General features: G+C 43.5%; 2 protein-coding genes across 4 annotated transcripts in view; one reads left to right on the forward strand and one right to left on the reverse strand.

The window, feature by feature from the left end:
- Positions 1-7,749, reverse strand: part of cabin1 (calcineurin binding protein 1) — a 36,186-nt gene extending 28,437 nt beyond the window's left edge. For all 3 annotated transcript variants that reach the window (XM_080499840.1, XM_080499842.1, XM_080499841.1), the window contains exons 1-20: positions 7,623-7,749; positions 7,195-7,252; positions 6,721-6,813; positions 6,502-6,615; positions 6,203-6,337; positions 5,932-6,112; positions 5,704-5,833; positions 4,930-5,079; positions 4,374-4,693; positions 4,117-4,294; positions 3,900-4,030; positions 3,598-3,815; positions 2,603-2,675; positions 2,191-2,378; positions 1,939-2,076; positions 1,586-1,774; positions 1,231-1,473; positions 976-1,129; positions 760-875; positions 485-646 (exon numbers count right to left, since the gene is read on the reverse strand). In XM_080499840.1, the coding sequence (XP_080355966.1) occupies positions 485-646; positions 760-875; positions 976-1,129; positions 1,231-1,473; positions 1,586-1,774; positions 1,939-2,076; positions 2,191-2,378; positions 2,603-2,675; positions 3,598-3,815; positions 3,900-4,030; positions 4,117-4,294; positions 4,374-4,693; positions 4,930-5,079; positions 5,704-5,833; positions 5,932-6,112; positions 6,203-6,337; positions 6,502-6,615; positions 6,721-6,813; positions 7,195-7,197 (2,916 nt within the window). In that variant the 5' untranslated portion in view covers positions 7,198-7,252; positions 7,623-7,749. The remainder of the gene's footprint in view (positions 1-484; positions 647-759; positions 876-975; positions 1,130-1,230; positions 1,474-1,585; positions 1,775-1,938; positions 2,077-2,190; positions 2,379-2,602; positions 2,676-3,597; positions 3,816-3,899; positions 4,031-4,116; positions 4,295-4,373; positions 4,694-4,929; positions 5,080-5,703; positions 5,834-5,931; positions 6,113-6,202; positions 6,338-6,501; positions 6,616-6,720; positions 6,814-7,194; positions 7,253-7,622) is intronic.
- A 2,341-nt stretch (positions 7,750-10,090) lies between these two features.
- LOC308132173 (neurofilament light polypeptide-like) lies at positions 10,091-12,841 on the forward strand (the record flags this gene model as incomplete). The annotated part of the gene is made up of 4 exons (XM_080499171.1): positions 10,091-11,227; positions 11,428-11,552; positions 11,683-12,161; positions 12,258-12,841. The coding sequence occupies 4 exons, from the start codon at positions 10,091-10,093 to the stop codon at positions 12,479-12,481; spliced, it is 1,965 nt and encodes a 654-aa protein (XP_080355297.1). The 3' UTR covers positions 12,482-12,841.
- Between the last annotated feature and the right edge of the window lie 7,147 nt (positions 12,842-19,988).

Genomic DNA, 19,988 nt, shown 5'->3' on the forward strand with positions numbered 1-19,988 from the left:
TAACAAGGTGTCACGAGGACACTTCTCCAGCACAGTGGTATTCCATAATTGTACCCTGAATACCGCTCATCGAAATGAACCGGTAGGACTGAGAGCCACCTGGTGGCCAAACGGTGGCATTACAAAAACACAAGCGCTCATGCTACTATGAGTCACTCCAGTTCTTACAATTATGCAATTGTTTCATTATTCAATGTTAAATTTAGTTCAATCCCAGTCATTCCCAAAGAGTCCCTTTTGGGTAAGTGGTCCCTATTTTTACATGCATGATTAAGTCAAGTTATTAATGTGCTCTGGAGCTCAATAAATAGCAAGTTAAAGCAAGTGCAAAAGGAAAAAAGTCGGAATCATGACGTGCGCGTTCATGTGCATGAATCATAACATTCAGGTAAACTTCTGAAAAGTAAAGCCCCTTGTGAGTCATGCAACATTTGAACATTTTCAAAAACAAAGGCACATTTCGGTAACCATGTGAGTGTGTAACCTGTGGAGACGAGTGGTCCTCAAGGTAGCGGGCTTTGCTCTTCTTACTGGGATAGGCGTACAGACAGAAGAAGCTCTGCTCCAAGGCCATCTCCAGCTCCTCTTTGTAAGGACGGGACTCATTGTTGGCTGAAGCAGCAAACTCTTTTTCTAAAACTTGAACCTATGGACAACAGACAGGATAATTAAAGAAATCAATGATCAAAGACATTTAGTAAAGCGGCGCACAGAAGGATTCCCTCGGGATACATTTTTGCGATGCGTTTATAAACCTACAAAGAACTTGAGGAGTGCACCATCGGAGTAGCAGCACAAAGAGCGGCGGCCTAGATACTCGTGTGCCGTGTTCAGGAGCATCAGGGAGGAGGGCAGCATGGGATTGTCTGAGTCATCTGAAGATGAGAGGGGGGGGGGGTCACTCACTTTGCAATAACTGGTGTGACATAAACACCACGGAAAACCTGAAGTCATCAAAACATCAAGTCAACAAACCTTCGTCGTCCCCGACAGACATGCGCTGGCGGAGCATGCAGTCAAAAGCAGTCTCTTCGTGTTTGATGATGCGATATAAAATTATCCAGGGCAGAACCGAGAAGAAGAAAGGCTCCTTCGGATCATCGGAAATGGCCATGCTCAGGTCAATGAGCTGAAAACACAACAACGTGATCAAATATTCCATATTTTGGATTTTCTTGTAAAAACATTTTTTTTTATATAAATCTGCGTTTTAGTGAAATTTGCTCTGACCTGAATTAAGTTGTTAGCCAGTCGAGCCATACTGGAGAAGTGGGGGACGTTCTTTAGAAGCTCGGGCTCTTTGGTGAAGCAGATTTCAATACCATCCAGCAACTTTCCGATGGTGCTGACCCACTCCTCCTTGCTGGGGGGAGAGTTGTCTGTAGCAGAGTTGAGCTGCTGCAGGGCTTCGTTCAGCGCCAGCTCGCTGCACTCCAAACACTGCTGGTAGTCCTGCAGCTTCAGCAGTGAATTCTTCAGCGGAGTTTAGAAAGAAACGGGCGACATCGAAAAAAGAAGCGTCAAACATCACACAGTTCAAGTGGCCCAGATATTTGATTGACAATGTTGAGCCCCCCCGTCGGACCTGCAGGAGCATCAGCTGCGCCGGGCGCTCCGGTGCCGAGCTCACAAACTCCAGGGGTTTGCTCCTGCTTCCGTAATTAAGAGTGGGCTGCAGCAGGCGCACAACGGACTCAAAGTCTGCAGATTCAAAGAGACGCTGGATCTCCTCCAAAGACTGACAGCGCTCCAGGGACTTCAGCCTCTTGTCAATCTGTCCAAGGGAACAAAAGAAAATCCCCAAACTTCACACTGCAAGCAGCTATTTTCACTTTCGGCAACATGACCGGATTTTAAGCAATACTTAACGTTGCCCATGGAAATGTGTACCGCATGATTTACTTCAAACAGTGAAATAAAAAAAAAAAACACACTCACCTCTTCAACAGAGATGGCTGCATCTACGCGCAGGTTAGGCAAGTTTATTGTGTAATGTTTTCCATCTGGGGTCTTTGGTTTACTCTGCAGAAGCCCTATACAGACATCATAGCTCTCCAAGGCCAATTCCATGTCCCCCTGTCAAAAGACGCACAAAAAAAAAAAAAAATGATGAAGAGATCAAACCTGGCTGAGGCAAGTGAAAGAGACCAATCTCAAACGAAACGAAAACAAAAGAAATACAGACTTTACCTGCAAAGCCAGGGATCGCGCCTTAAGCCAGTAGACACGCACCATGATGTCCAACCAGTCGTCCTCAAACAGGTCTCTTTGGGACGACCCCAAAGCCAACAGTAATAAATCACCCTGAAAGTGCTGCCCGGGTAATTCGGAGTCATTTGCATCGCTGCTGGAACCACCGCCGCCTCTTCTTGGAGTAACTACACAAAGCAGGACGGGCCGCCACTTCAGAATATTCAACAAGGACGTTCAGCAAGGACAAGAACTGCAGTGACCTTCAGATCCAATTCTTCTCAACATACATTTACATTGGTCTACATTATCCAAGAAGACCAAGTTACAGACAGAGACTTTTTTTCCTTAAAATATCTTGTACAGCATTCATATAGCGTTGTCAAAAAGAAAAACATACAATGGAACTCACCAGTCATCCCTTTGCTGTGCAACCACTGCTCCAACTGCAACTCCATACACGCCAAGCTCATCGCCAACATTTCCTGTGGACGTCACACATGAGGAACCCATTTCAGAAAACAAACTCTCCTCTGTCCTTGATTCTACTAAAAGAGAAAAGTAATGCGTGAAGTTCTGCAGAACTTTAAAAAGACAATGTTGGGAGTTTGGAAACAAAGAAATAATGTTAAAGCTGGAACTGCAACTAAGATTTGACATTTTCCACCACGTCTAACTTAAGAGGCTGAAATGATGAGAGGCAGACCATCATTAGATCGTTTGGAAAATGTGAAATATAATATTGTGAGTCATCTGATATTTCAAGATTTAATTTGTCTTCTTTTTCCAAACATTTTACATTCAGAAAAAATGTAAATATATTTAATCATTTGGAAAATAACAGTTTAAAACGGACCAAACAATTTTTTTTTTTCCATTTATGATTTAAGCTGTATTGATTTATGATTAATCTTTTCTGGATTTGTCAAAAGGATTCACAATCTTCTCACAACATCTTATATAGGCAACGTCCTGGTAATGTCCTCCAATATAAAGTGTTTCAATACAAAATCAGATAACTGTACATTTAAATATCAAATACAGTCACTTACACGAGTTTCATCTATTACACAAGTTCGACAAGGGCGTCACTCTATATTTTTTAACTACGTACATATTTTTAAATGAAAAACATCCTTAAGATGACAAAACGTTCTATGTTCTGGGATCATTTTCACACGTTTCTAAATCCCACGCAAGTAGCAACTTTGTTAATAATTATCTTAAACCATTAAACATGTGCCGTGTCACTTTTATTAACTGAACATCATTGGTTGTGCAGAAATGTGCAAGCTACTAAACGTCTCCTGCTTGATAAAAGTCTCACGAGTGATTTCATCCATCTGTGTATCTAAAATTGTGAAAATCTTCTCTTTAGTTGAGGTAAAAACTATTTTAGTCACTTGCTCGGATATGCTGATTGCTGCAGTCCCGCAGAAGAGGGTTAGGAAGGCCGCTGCTGTGCATCCTCCAGGTCTGGTGGACGTCCAGCACCACGGCGGTCAGCCCTCTGGGCCACTCCTCCATGAACTTCTGACCCACCGCTTTCAGGTATCTCAACATCAAATCCAGTATGCCGCCATTGCTCATGTTATTCAGCAGGAAGGTGTGGACATCTTGTTGTTCTACCAAAGAGAGCACCCATTGAGTTAATATGACACCAAAAATATATATATTAAAAAAAAGCCTATCTAGGATGAAATACATACCAGAATCCATGTATTCCACCGACTCAACAGGAACGCAGCTCCCATGTAAAGGCTGCAAGTCCTCCTTTCCTTCACACGGCGCCTCAAGGTTGCTCAAGCTCTCGTCATCGTCAGGATCAAACTTTCTTAGCCTGAAGCGAAACAGCAAGAGTCAATAATCAATAACGCTACGATGAACTGTGTGTTTATGCAACAACTGAAGTTTCCAGTAAAACACCTGGACGGCAGGTATTTGAAGAGCAGCTCCTGAAAGTCAATCTTCTCTTCCTTCTTGCATTTTGTGTTTCGAACTCGTGCCGAGCGTCTTTTAGCCGTTTCCCCACTGTCCTCAATGCCACGTTTCCTTTTCGGAGCTTTCTTCACTTTATCCGTCAGGGACACTTCCATTGCCGTGGCTGTAACGACGAATGCCGAGTCAACGCTGGGTAACACGAAGCTAGAAAAGAGCCACTTGTCTCCTTCTAAACAACTCACCAACAGCAGGGGGAGCCAGGGGAGCAGAAGTGGTGACCTCCACCGTGGCCGTGCTGGTCGTAATTTGAAGCTGAGCGCCGGACTGAGGCAGCACCACCGCCTCGGTGAAGGTCACCGGTGGCAGGGAGGAGCTGGGGCTGCTGCTCAGCACTGTGCTCTGGACCACGCCGACGGGACTGGTCGGCTGGGGGAGGTTCTGGAGGAAGTTCCGGTCTCTGTACTCCGACAGGTCGATTCTTCGGCCAAGACTCGGACGTGGCGGCTCGCATGTGGTCTGATGTCGGTACATTGCAAGAAGGCTTTCGCCCACATGTTTCCATCTGACATAAAACGGAGGAAACAGCTTAGGGGGTCACACAGAATTCCTTTTGTTGGAGGTACATGTTAACACAAGGTTCAGATGACTTTTGGCTCAGATGGGCTTGAAGAAAAATCCCAACTTCTTATGAATCAACGTTGCTACCTTTGCAATAAGGCTATGTGAGGATTATATGTAGAATTTTTTTTTTTTTTTTACTGAAAAACAAAAAAAGAATAAACAAATAAAAAGACTCACGAGAGGCAGCGGATGGGCTGAACCAGGACATGATCAGGTTGTGGTTCACACTTGGAAAGAGCCTGCCTGCGCCTTCGTATCTCCAGTGCCTCTTCGACAATCGATTTGCGCTCTTCATCCTCCACTTCCACATAGTGGATGGACATATCACTGGAAAAACAACCACGCCACAGCACGTTGGTTTGCGGGTGAAGTGAATGATAGCGGGCGTCAGACATGTGGCCAAATCCGGCTTCCGTTCAACACCTCGTGACTTGTGCAAAAACAAATTAAACAGTCTTTGTAATTTTCATGACGAAAGTAGTAATGACACACAACACTACAATGTTATGTAGAGAAAGTCACATCGCATCAATGCTGTACTATGAGCTTAAATTTCTGAAAACACAACCGATGCCCTGAGAAGTGGCAGGTTTTTGTGACCCTTAGTCCAAAGAGCAACACTGCGAGAGACTCATTTTTAGACATTTCACCAGACTTAAAATAGCCAAATAAAAGTTTTACTGGCCATTTTATTGCATTTTGTGCTGGGAGGCATCATTAGAAATGTCAGACTGTACAAGTTGTTTTGTATGGCAATAATAAATCAAACCTACACTATTCAAATTGCAGTTATACTCGGTTACACTAAAACAAAAGTGAAATTTGCAGTTGTCCTTAAAGTATATTATGCTACCAATGTACTGGGGTGAGACACTGGAAATCCAATTAGGTCATGTGTTTTCCCTATTATGACAACTCTGATCAAAACTCATAAAAACAAGTGAGTTTTACCATTTCTTGAACATCTGCATGGTATCCCTCTTTAGACATGGCTGCTCCTCGAAGATTTTCTCCTTCAACACCAAGCCTTTAGTGTAACAATGATCCTTTTCCAAGGCTTTTGCAATGAAGTACAAACAACCTAAATTAAAAAAAAAAAAAAAATCATATCGATGAGTTACTTTTCTTTACCATCCATATTAATGTTGAGCACAAAGCCGATAACGATACATAACATACAGGTGTAGTCACTGAGCGTGTAGAGGATAGTGATGAGGTTGTCCAGACAGGGCCAGTGGTCCGAGTTACAGTGTAATCCCTCTTCAAATGCATGACGAGCTAAAGGAATACGAACCAGTCGCACAGCCACAAGACCGATTTTGTACCACATGTTCACATCAGTGGAGTCCAGCATAACAGCCTAGAAAAACAACAATAATAGAATATTCAGTGCACATAGCACAAAGCATTTTTTCATAAACATTTGAAGGACCCATTTGGTACAATTTACCTCTAAATAAAACTCCATGGCGGTCTCCAGGTCATCTCGTGACGCAGACATACTCGCCAGGTTTTTAAAAGTTGAATATTTCAGCATCAGCCCGGGATGCTTGAGACCCACTCTCTGATCATCCGAGGGCATGGCCTGAAATATTAACAGGACACATTAAAATTGGCAGGAAACACAGTCCAGTGCAGAACCATCTGAGAGCCATTATTCAAGGTTCTGTGCGTTTTGTGCAACTGTCCTAAAAAGTATTTTTAGGCAGCCCTTGCAGGACTTCAGTATATAATCTGTTATTTTCTTACCTCTTTGAGCAGTGGAGTTTTGAGAAGCTCATGATATGCCTTGGCAGATTCTTCGAACTTGTCATGTTTTTGCAGATCCAACGCCTTGTGATATAAAGCAAATGCCTCAGCTTCCTGCAGAGAACAGCAAAGGGGAAAAAACGAGTTGCATTTTGATCCACAGAGGAAAATAACTGCATTAATAGGCAGACTGATGAGTCATTTGAATGTTGTCAGTACTTGAGCCTCCTTTGTCTGGCTCTTGTGGCTTCTCAAGGGGTCTTGAGATTCATCTGCAGCTGTAGAAGCAGCATTTAGTGCCGCAATGCGAATCTGTAGAGAAACGAGGATTTAAAAAAAGATGGCAGACAGAAACTACATAGCAGGCAGTGATCCATTGCAAAATTAGCTCTTTTTTTTTTTTCAAAACACAGTGAAGAAGAGGATGTTTACCACTTAACAGTAAAAGACAAAGTAAGTAACAAGAGTACAGCTAAACAATCATTGCAGTCATACTTTGAAAAGACAATGTCTGTGATCAATTGAGAGGTTTTAAAGTATCCACAGGACTAGTGGACTCTGATAATCCACCTCAAGATGTATACAAAAGCTTTACCATTCAGACCCGAAATTATTAGCTCCTTCAGCATTGATTTTGAGACTACGTAATCAAAACAAAAATATAATATTTGACACTCTCAATAAAAGACTTACCATTATAATGCGTGGACTGCAGACCTTCTGCCTCACAGTTTACGGTTTTTCATCAGATCTGTGGAAACACATAGAGGACTGCCTGTTATCCAGTGTAGGAGCCGACGGTGACGTACGAGTTTTCTCTGGATAAACACATTATTAAATGAACAGAATAACAAGACACGGCGCAGCGGCGGCTAACCAAAATGCTCTCACCCGAGTCCGAATTGCACTTTAAACTTAGCCTGGTAAGCCGGAGCCTGGAGTGCACAACATCTGCACAGGGTGACAGACATGAACACGTTTTCACCGGACGGGCTGGCGACTTCGACTGACACTTTATTCCCCCGGCGAAATGGAATTAGCAAGTCACATTATTATGAGCTAACGCTACTAGCTCGCGGGACGCCGGGGCGACCCGCCGCCTCGCAAAGTCAACGACTCACTGCTCATTCCCAATCCCGCTCCAGTCGCTCCGGCTAAGGTCGAGACGCCCGAACAGGACCGCAAACTCCGACGACACCGAGTCCACGAAGCACAAAGCAACTCACAAAGTTCGGGTATCCATCATCCCTTTGTTGTTGTTGAACATGGACGAGCGTTTGCGTCACTGTTACAGCGTTTGTTACCCGCCAAAGAGTAAACTCGTCGCTCATTGGTGGAGCCGCTGTGGGTGTAGCCGTGTGGCCAATCATAGGCGAGGATGTTGGATGGAGCGGTACACGCTTGACACGCTTATGCGTTTATGAGCATGAACCTTATTTCACATATATCGGGAAGAAACGATAAAATGTATTTGATTCTTTATTTTTATGTTTTAGTAATTCTGACAAGTTTTCAAAACCACCATTTCACTCATAAAATAGTTCATGTTTAGAAATCTAACTTGCCCAACTGTGGGAGTAAAATATGAATAGTGAGGACTTAAAGTCATCCTGAATAAAACCATAGTTTAAACAGTCAGTTTGTATTATGCTGATGATGACCTTACCCATCCTATTCATTGAGAATACTGTTGTAAATCACATGTGCAGGGGATTTGAATATAATGGGGATGGGGGGAAAGTTCAGGTAATATGAATTCATAAAATAGGTGATAGAACATTACACTCATAATTTGCCAATTGAGCACGAACTGCTAATACTCCATCATTTTTGAAAAATTGTCTGTATGCTAAAGTATGTTGCAGATGGTGGCGCAGTGGTTAGTAGTCTCACTCACGCTGAGTGAGGAGTCACGTGTTCAAATACTACCCGGGCCCTTGTGTGTGGAGTTTGCATGTTCGCCTTGGGTGTATGGCATTCCTCCTGTGGTCTAAAAACTTACCCGTGAGATCAATAGATGACCCTAAATTACCTCTAGGTGTGAGTGGTTCTCTGTCGCTCTGTGTTTGTGGTGTGATGGACTGGTGACCTGTCCAGGTGTCCCTGATGGATGGATGAAGATATAGCCACTTCGATGTGATATAGTCTTAGTTTGTAGTGTAATGATTTATAAACACTCTCTCCAAAAACTTTTTGAGACCAAGCTGTGTCCTGTAAGGTCAACCAGGGTGTCTTGATTTATTTTTTTTCATAGCCAAAACACAGTGGGCTCATTTTACCCTCCGGCTGTGCTCAGCCTTATCCCCTCGAGATTCAACCATGAAGCAATAAATTAAAGAGATCACATCACTCCAATACTAACCTCTCTTCATTGGCTCCCTGTTAAATCTAGAATAGATTTTAAAATCCCCCTTCTAACCTATAAAGCTCTTAACGACCAGGCTCCATCATATCTTAAAGAACTGTTAGTCCCATATCTCCCAAGAAGAACACTTGGTTCTCAGACTGCTGCTTACTGGAGGTTCCTAGGTTTTGTACAAGTACAATGGGAGGCAGAGCCTTCAGCTCTCAGGCTCCCTTCTTGTGGAACCAGATCCCAGTTTCCATTAGGGAGGCTGAAACAGTCTCTACTTTAAAGGTGAGACTCAAGACTTTTCTATTTAATAAATCTTATAGTTAGGACTGTTTCTTTCCTCTCCTCTCACCCCAACTGGTCAGCAGAAGCACGCCACCTCTTAGTCTGGTTGCTGCAAAGGTTTCTTCCTGTTAGAGGGAGTTTTTCTTTTCCACAGTCGCAAATAAACCTGCTTGCTCGTGTGGATCCGTTGGTTTTTTTTCTTTTCTCTGTTAAAAGCATCGAGAAATGACCGTGTTGTATTTGGTGCTGTATAAATAAAGTTGAATTGAATCGAATTAAACTTTGTCTGTCTTAACTTTCAAGATATTACGATTAAGTTGCAGAATGAAGTGCTGTATGAGCAAACATGTTGGTTTAAGATCTTCATCTGATTCAAATCAGCACGTAATCATTTCTCTTCAGCAAAATGGGCAGACAGCCACTAGAGGGCAAACTTTTGTCTATAATCATGTTCAACATTTTCTCAGAGATGGAGACCATTTGTCTTATCACTTATCACCCTTTTCCTGATTGTTTCATCCCCAGATAACGCTCTTGCTTTTCTGCAATATATAATTGTGATGATTTGACCAGACTTATACCTTTGTAGCTGAAGTACTTAGCAGGGTAAACATTTTCTATAAATGGCATGTTTTCTTTCTACACTCTTTGCAGTTTGTACAGGTTTGTGTGTCTTTGGGAGGAAAACTGTAGCAACTTCTGCAGTTTTTAGGAGTAATAGGATACTGTTTTTGTCCTCAGTGACCCTGCGTGTTGCAGTCCCTTGTTGCTTCATCGTTGCTTATCCCCGCCTCCTCCACCCACCCATATCATCCTCACCCCACCCTTCCCCTGGCTGAGACTGGCTGGCTGGCACCATTATCAATTCATTCTGTCAGCATCCCTGCAAAAAAAAAAAAAAAAAAAAAAGCTGACGTCACTGTCATTACAGGCCCTATAAAAGCCAGAGTAATGCAGATTCACTGTGCAGTGAACCCAGCTACATTTTCAGATACCGAGCACCCCGTCTCTCAAGCCATGACTTCCTCCGGCTTTGACACTTACTTCCCTTCTACTTACAAGAGGAGGGTGGTTGTGCGCAGCACAGGATATGGAGCAGGTGGAGGAATAGGATCGCGGTCTGCTTACTCCACCCAGTCTGCTCCATTAACTTCTTATGCATCTTCACGCAGAAACTACCCAACCTACACCCGGGCTTCCTCCAGCTACTCCTCCGTCCTCTCGGCCCCAGTGTCTGCAGTGGCCACAGAGCTTCGCCTTGACCAAGCAGCTCAAGTTAGTTCTGAGTTTAAAGCAATCAGGACCCAGGAGAAGGCTGAGCTGCAGGACCTGAACGACCGCTTCGTGAGCTTTATTGAGAGGGTCCATGAGCTGGAGCAGCAGAACAAGTTGCTGGAGACCGAACTCCTGCTCCTCAGACAGAGGCAGACGCAGCCGTCCAACCTCCGGGCCTTGTACGAGCACGAGATCCGCCAGCTCCAAGCTGCTGTAGACGAGGCCCGCCATGAAAAGCAAGCAGCCCAGGACCACCATGATGAAATGGAGGACGTGCTGAAGAATCTGCAAAAGCGCTATGAAGATGAAATACTCGGCAGGGAGGAAGCAGAGGGCAGGCTCATGGATGCCAGAAAGGGAGCAGATGAAGCGGCACTGGAGCAGGCTGAGCTCGAGAAGAGAGTCGGGACCCTGCTGGATGAGCTGGCCTTCCTGAAGCGCCTCTGCGAGAGTGAGATTGCTGAGCTTCAAGCCCAAATACAATACAGCGCAGAAGTGTCTGTGGGGATGGAGGTCACCAAGCCGGACCTCTCCGCTGCCCTTCGCGACATCCGAGCTCAGTATGAGAAACTGGCACATCGCAATCTTCAGTCGGCTGAAGACTGGTTCTGCGACAAGATGAATGTGGTGACGGTGGCCAGCGCTCGCAACACAGAGAGCGCACGCAATGCCAAAGATGAGGCCGGAGAATATCGCCGGCTGCTCAAAACTCGGACCCTGGAGATTGAATCCTGCCGTGAGATGAACCAAGCTCTGGAAAACCAGCTGCAGGACGTGGAGGAGAAACAGAGTGCAGAGATAAATGCACTACAGGTGAGAAACAGAAAGATCCAATTATTTATATGTCCTTTCAATGAAATAATGGTTTGAAGTGACTTCATTCAATTGTTGGTGATTGAGAATTGTCTGACAGAGAAGAGAATTTGTATTGGGCTTTTAATACAGCAACAATTGAAGTGAATTATATTGTTTGTCTCGTTCATAATGTATCACTAACATTCCCCTTCTCATAGGATGCGATAAACCAACTGGAGGACGAGTTGAGGGCGAACAAAAACGATATGGCTCGATACTTGAAAGACTATCAAGACCTCTTGAATGTGAAGATGGCGCTGGACATTGAAATTGCAGCATACAGGTAAGAAAAATAAATAAAGCTCACTGCCCGGTCAGTGTTTTTCATACTCGGTTGTAAGAGTTGTAAGATTTATTCGGTTGCGCATCAGCATGTGAAAATTCACCATGTCGTTTACTTCTTGTTGTTTCAGGAAGCTTCTTGAAGGAGAGGAGAGTCGTTTGAGTGCCACAGGGCCGGGCTCCGTCTCTATGTTCTCCCAGTCCATGTACGCCGCTCCGTCGTACGGAAGAACTCAGGCGATGTTCTCCCAGTCCATGTACGCCGCTCCGTCGTACGGAAGAACTCAGGCGTCCACACACTCTCTGCTGAGCTCTGCCGTTCCGTATCTGCTGAGCTCCCGTCTGTACACGTCATCGCTCGCCACAGAGGAGACCATATCCGCAAGCCAAGCCCAGCATGCAGAGGCCTGCCCGGAAGAGGAAGAGGAGGGAGAGGAGGAGGAGGAAGAGGAAGAGAAGGCAGAAGAAGACGAGGCAGAGGGAGATGAGAAGGAGGATGAGGAGGGAGAGGAAGAGCAGGGAGAAGATGGGGAGGAGGAGGGAGAGGAAGAAGGAGAGGTAGGAAAGGAGGAAGACAAAGAGGGAGAAGAAGAAGAAGCTGACGAAGAAGGTTGGTGCATTACGTTTGTTTAACTCTTGAGTGAAAATGTTGATCCTCGAACTAATTCTAACTTTTATCCCTCCTCCCATGATGTTGATGATGAAGAGGGTGAGGCACAAGATGGAGAAAAAGAAGATGAGGGGGAGGAAGGAGAAGAGAGCCAAACTCAAGATGAGGAAGATGCTGGGGAGCAGAAAGAAGAAGGAGAAGATGATGATAAAGATGATGATGATGAGGAGGATGGTGAGAAGAAGGAGGATGCCACTGAAAAAGAGGAGGAGGTGCAACCCGAGGAGAAGAACGGGAAAACTACGGATAAAAAAGTGTAAAATGTCGACGTTCTGAAATATACCTGCCAGCCTAGATAGTGTTGGAAACCCTCTGGTGCTCTAAGCTGAGACGTCTCATTCAAACCAAAGGGAGAATTGTTGAATTCCAAAGTGTTTTTGAAACTAGCCTCTGTATGATCACCTTGAGTGACTCAAAGCATGAATACACACTGTAACAGCAAAGAAATCAAAATGTAAAGATGAAGACAAGAACGTGTCAGGAGTCGAAATTCTGCTTGGTGAAGACTTCGTATTCCGGTGCTTTACTGTCACAAAACTCTGCTTATACAACTATGTGTGCAACACCCAGATTGAAATGCCTTACTTCAAGATCTCACTGAGTGCTTTAAGTCCATGATGTGCTGCATAGAACTCCAATAAAGCCTTGAAGCCTTGTCAACCTAGAGCTCGCTCCAGGCTTTTTCATTTCATCTCGTAAAAACAAGCAGCTGCAATGAAATGCCAAATAAAATATCATTCAGCACAAAGGGATGCAGGGAAACAAAATCATATTCAATGTCCAAGTGCTGTGACTCACGCTCACAAACAAGAAAAGAGGTTTTTTTTAGTTTTTTTTTTAACTTGCTAATTACCCAGGAGCTTCTTTTTAATTCGGGGGTTTAAAGGGGAATGCTAATTTCTGAGTAGAATGTTAATGGAGGTTAATGGAAAGAGTACATAAACAGGAGCCAAATGGCCCTCGGTCCATTCCACTCTGATAAATCAGTCCAATCCAGACAGGGAGACGAGGCAGTCAAACAGCAGAGTCAGCGGGTTTCTGCTGTCTTGGGTCTTTTTCAGCAACCGAAACTATGTCAATTAAAAATATGGAAAAACAACTCGTTACGAGACAAATCCCAGTTCTTCAGTGCTTCACAGGCTTTACATATTGAACTGGACACGACTTATAAAGGATCACCAGAATCTTACTGACTCGATAAAAACCAAAGTGTAGCGCACAAGTTGCTTTCCGGTTCTTTCACTTTATTATTACTATTTTTCTGAAAGTCAGCAGGTCATTTCTATCCTGATATGTCTCCGTATGATCAGCGAGCTGACACCGGTGGTTTTTCCTGCAGCCTCACCCTCATCCACATCACTGTCCATAAATCTGGGCAGACTGAAACCTTTATGACTCAGCTCGACTGCTGCACCAAAGAATCTGGCCAAGTGTCAACTCACGCAGAACAAGGGGGAGAAGAGATGAGAGAGCAATTTCATTATTTCATTAGGGAGAGAAAGAGAAAAAGAGAGCGAGAGAGAGAGATGGGGGTGGGACTGGAGGAACGGAGAAGAGACGAGAAGCGGACAAATATCTCACCGCACTAAACCTTGACAGAGGACAGACTGTTTTTATCCTGCAACGAGGTGGAGGAACCAGGGGCTTCCTTTAGGCATCTGCACAGATGCAATCCCTATCACTTAAGTGCACCTCAAACACAACACAACACACACACACACACACACACACACACACACACACACACACACACACACACACACACACACACACACACACACACACACACACACACACACACACACACACACACACACCATTTTCACTCTGATTTAAAAGCAGAGAGAGAGAGAGCGAGAGAGAGAGAGAGAGAGAGAGAGAGAGAGAGAGAGAGAGAGAGAGAGAGAGAGGAGGAAAGTTTGTATTTGATGCACCTGAAGAACGCTTTGAAATTGCTGAATCATCTTATAATTTTAACATGAGCACATAATTGTACTTTTACAACACGTGGCAAATCTTCTACTGGCTCTTGCATGTATAAAGGCAAGGCGATGCCCCAAACTATATGCACTCTTTTTCTTCCCTGCTCCCTCTCCATCCTCTTTGTCCTCGGCTCACCCCACCCTGAGTGAGACCACATTATCTCCTCCTATTTCGCTCAGCTGCTACAGTAGACCCAGTCCAAAGGAGCACTCAATTTAATTGTCAGAGATTCTACTTTGCAAAGAAATTGGCTTTGCCGTACTCACACCTTTCAACGTGCAGAAGAGATAGCGACGCATTTAACGTTCTCATTTCGGATAAAAAGAGCAGTGCTGGCAGGATTTTTAAAACAGACCCCATCCTGCAGACAGAATGCTGAAGCTGATATAAAGCACCTCGCGAGACGGTAAAACCACCAGTGGGCCGCTCAGGCGCTTTTCCACTTATTCCGTGCACGACAAGGGAGATCTGCATGGCTCTGCGTCTGAGTATTTGTGTGTCTCAGAATCCCAGTAGGATATCAAAGATTGACTGTGCTATTTTATAGCATTTCATCTTTCAGATATTGAGTTCAAGGCTGTGTCACATTTGGACTATGAACTGACCGGTATATATATATATCTTATGACTCCATCTTTCTTCTGGGCATATATCAGAGCAGAGGGAGGCCCTTCAGTGGTACTTACTGAGAACTCCAAGACTTGAAACTCCTGCATGAAAAATAAAGGTGCGAATGTACAGCTGGAGACACCGAAAACAACCAGTTTACTTAGAATATACGGGTTAAAACGATAAATGGCTTGGCATTGTGAAGCTACTGCTGAATGGATATTCCAGAAATGTGTTTAACTGTTACATTTTTCATGATCATACCAAATTCAGTACTTTTCAACCTACCGTGAGACGTTTGAGAGTGTTTCCAGATGTAATAAAACACTCTCTACAGTTAAAGAACATGAGCTCTGCATTACAACAAATGCATATTGAATTATAAGTGTAATACATTCATCTGGACTGTTCTGACTGTGCATGTCTATAAAACAAGACTGGATTATTAGTGCAGCCTAAAGCACATATGTTTTTTGTATTTTGTATGTTTATGTATTTTACTATTTACATTTTTTTTATAAATGTGACACTTTAAGGTTTCAAACTTAAAGCACATGCAAAAGGAAAATATGGTTCTTTTCAGAAGTAGTCCACGAATGGGATCAAAAAGAAGTTTCTGCTTTCCATGTCTTTTCAAAGAATATTATTTCACCTTGAATAGAGCACTTGTGAGTCTGATTATGGATTTTAAATGGTGGGCGGGTGTATGCAGTCCTCCCGGGCTCACGGCCAGACAGTGGCTGTGGTCACACTGCAGTCTGCCTTTTAGAAGTCGCACAGCTACGCTTTGTCTCCGCAAAGAAAAGGAGATCTTGATAAGAGCTGTAGCTCCCTCTGCTGATCCGAGCGAACTGCCTAATTAAAAGCCTCGGTCGAAAAAACCTTCACACTGGTCTGGAAGGCACCAGACAGAGACTATTTCATTTAAAGAAGTTAGACTCGTGTTCTTAAAATAGACACTCGCTTCTCCTGGAGTGCATACAGCCTGTGTTCAGTTTTGAGATGGCCTCATGTACCCACTATGGTGATACAGAGACTGCTTCACTGAGTCAGATGGAGACAAATGGAGGGGCCTCAAGGCACACAACCTGGAAATTAGATATTAGAAGTGTGGATAAAAATGTACTCGAGCCGGCGGTACCTGCAAACTGAGATTCTGCGATCACATCTATGAAGCCTATTTATTGATTTCAGTGACGTCTGTGTTTCTCCTGATTAGCCTGCAGTTAAGAGCCTCCGATATTGTTCACGAGCCTGCTTATTGACAAAGTAATGACACAATGCAGCAAAGGCAGGAAACAAAGAAGCTAATGTGCTGCAAAAGTGTAGGGGTTTGAAGATGTCTGCCCGCAACTGAAGTCAACTGCAAATCACCTCTGCTACACAACATGGAGACCTTGTGCACGTACGGTGAATTGACCTCCCCTGGAAGCGCTGCTGTTGCTGATGCTGCTGCTGATGCTGCAGCCAGGCAGCCAGGTGGCTGCTCAGGCCCAGTTCGCCTCTAGCATGATGCAGTTCTGGCACCAGATCTGTAAATCCATTAGGACTTTGGCCTGCTCACGTCTCAGGCAGTAGGAACTACACAAATATGTGTTTAGATGTCTGCAACACCCATCCACTCTGAAGTCTCTCAAACAGTGTCATCCCTCATGGCGTCCTCACAGTTCACTGAGTTCTGTAATGCCAGCCGCTGAGTGGGAGTCAAGTCAGGTCAAGCTTTATTTATATGGTGCATTTCATACATATGGATGCTCAATGTGCTTCATCTTTGTGCGTCCCATGATAATAAAACATGCCACACACACACACACACACACACACACACACACACACACACACACACACACACACACACACACACACACACACACACACACACACACACACACACACACACACACACACACACACACACACACTCAAGGGCATTCATTCAAGCATGTATGCCTACAAGAACTAATCAAATTCAGTCGAAGGTGGACAGCACAGAGGGAGCATATTTATTATTATTTCAACTGTCTGCCATTCTCGATGTTCATTCATCTGTTTGGCGACACACTGAGCAGGCCTGAGGCAAAGTAAACAGACAGTATATCCCCGTATTAGGAGGAAAACAGTACCTCCATGTCTTCTTTTTGAAAAAAAAAAAAAAAAAAAAAAAAATCCACAGTAACTGCAGCCCACTCACGCCAGGACTACTTTGTCACTTTCATGCGGAAAGTGAGAGCAAAACCCTCTTTAATGCCCCAGCTGTCGTAGCTGTGTGTCCATATGTGCACCTGTTTCTATTTACCCCACACATCTGCACCCCGTTGGAATAATAGATGCTTTTTCTTTTCCTTTTATGGACCCTCATTATTAAAATGTTACACACAGTCGGGGACTTTAACTCGGAGGTTTGCGGAGACCTAAAACAACCTGATCTAAATTAGCGGCAAAGAGCTGAGGGGATTTCTTGTGAAGGCTCATGTCTGTCTGGTCCAATTGCTTATAGAGCTATTCAACTCCAGGTGAACTCCCAAGTTCAACTCCACCTGTCAAGCTGTCACACACATTAATGTAAAGGTGCATGCACGCACGCACACACACACACACACACACACACACACACACACACACACACACACACACACACACACACACACACACACACACACACACACACACACACACACACACACACACACACACACACACACCGCTCTCCACATTAAACAATTTTGGTTCCAAACATTTACATAGTTACATAAAAGTGACACATATAACGATGTTTAGGAAACCAGAGCACAATAGAATGTGACTCAGTGTTGAGGTTCTGTCACGAGCTGTCTGCCTATTGTATGCAATAGCACAAATCAGTCAGGTGGTGGCAATGTTGCATTCCTTTTTGCAGGTTTAATTGTATTCTTTTTTTAACTGCAGAAAGACCAAAAGAACTCTTTATCTTGAATAACAGAGATTTTTTTTTCTTTTTTTTTGCACAGATGCAGAGGTAAATGTGAAGTGAAAATGGCATGAACACATATGCAAGACTCTTACAATAAATTAAAAGACTTGGCAAACAGCTGCAGCTCAGCCACAAATAGGTCAAAATAATCATGTGTAACAGCTCAAGCCACAACCTTGGAAATCCCACATATAGCTGCAAAAATGGGCCTCTGCGACTCGACATCCGGGATGGCTCAGTAAGTGTATCTAAGGTCTTTAGCTGTGTAAGATTTGTCAAACTTTCAGCCAAAAGGAAACGCATATCTCCCACTGAAAACTCCCCCCCAAAATATACAGGCTCGTGCTTCTATGTGACTGCTGCAGGACCATGTGACAAATCAAAATATAACCCTTAAAACTAAAGCAAGGATTCTTTCTGGTGTACGTGATGACTGTTTTCTGCCAGCGTCAAATCAACAACAATTTGTAAGCATTCAATAATCATTATTTATTAAATTCCAATTTGTTCAATAGCTCTGTGCTTTGCAGAAATAATAAAATTCCAATAACAACATCCAATCAGACTGCGCGGTGTTCGTACTAATCCACCACAAGCTGTGTTTAAACGCATCTGCATCAGAATACAGAGGGAGGTTGGCTTTCAGAGAGGAGCCCCAAAAGCATCTGACTGCTGAATGTTATTGACAGCACCATTTGGCTGGTAGGGAGAGAGAGAGAGAGAGAGAGAGAAACAACACAAACACACATGATGGTCAAAAGAACAAAAGGCTAAGTGGGCCACCAGATCTGAGAGCCAACAGCTGTAAATTACTTCACTGGGCCGGGGAGGCCAGGGAGGGAACCGGAGCATCTGTGAGCTTCATCTCTATCCTGTACAGACGTGTGTATGTTTGTACTGTAAGCAATCTCCTCTGTGTGCATCCATTCAATATTTATTCGACTGCATTAAGGTATCGCTTACAAGACACCGCTTTACTTCTAAATAAACTTTATTACATTTTATTTATGTTGCTCTCAGTTTTGTCTTGGTACATAAATAATTTATAGGCATGTTCACTTCAATAGGCAAACTTTTACGTCCCTATATGATCCAGTGACACAATCCTACCCTTTCTTTTAGTTTTGCTTGTGATTGTTTGAATCTCAGTGAATATACATTTTCATGTTTGAATTTAGAGTGCTCACGAGGTGGACTGAAAGCTACGGCTACATTTATAATCTGAGGAGTTTCTGGTATTCTGATATCCTCTCTCATGAGTACTGATTATATTTGATAGGGTTGGCCGAAATACTACAAACTCTTCTCAAAATAATGCTGCCTGTAATCCACACCACGATTAACTGCTCTTACAAGGATTAGCATAAAATTAACAAAAATAATAATATTTTGGAATAAAACTAAACTAAATTAATGTTTCTGCAAAGACAGAGCTGTTTTCACATCATATTATAATGATGCTAATGATGATATAATGATGCATATTTTGACAATATGTATAAATATGCTCAATGTATTCATTTTCAATTGTTATTTTTACAAATATCACAGTGTATCATTACACAATGAAGTATAGGATGTGGCATAAATAATTTTCATGGTTTCATGGAAATCCAGTAAGAAATACTATCTTCTATATTGCCAAATTCAAGCCTCAGGGTGCTGGAGCCAATCCCAGCTGACTGTTGGCAAAGTCAGGGTGCATCCTGGTCAGGGCGCCAGTCCCTCACCGGCCAAACACACATCACATACACTCACATTCACATCTTCGGGCAGTTAGAGTCGCCAGTGAACCCGGAGTGCATGTTTTGTTGGACTGTGGAAAGTCACAGGAGACTAAATAAAATCCACACGAACACAATGAGACTGAGAACATGCAAACTCCACACAGAAACACCCTCAGAATCCAGACCGGTGACATTCTTGCTCTAGAGAGAGCGAATCAGTACACCAGTGTAATAGACACACAACTTAAAGTCATTCTCAAGCAGTTATTTGTGATTACATGACAGTGTATGTTAGTATAGTTTTAGCTTCTCAGTAAGATCATCCAGGTTCAAATCCAGGCTGGGGATTATTACACTTGGTTAGTCGTATTTTTCATTGTTGTGTGTGTGCTTCTATTAAGAAAAAAGGCAATAGGTGTGGATATGTGTGGGCCTCTTTGCCCTGTGATGGACTGGTGACCAGGTGTAACCTGCCTTTGACTACACTCACCTGAGATC

This window comes from Blennius ocellaris (genome assembly GCF_963422515.1).
Source record: "Blennius ocellaris genome assembly, chromosome: 7".
In the NCBI taxonomy this organism is placed as follows: Eukaryota; Metazoa; Chordata; class Actinopteri; order Blenniiformes; family Blenniidae; genus Blennius; species Blennius ocellaris.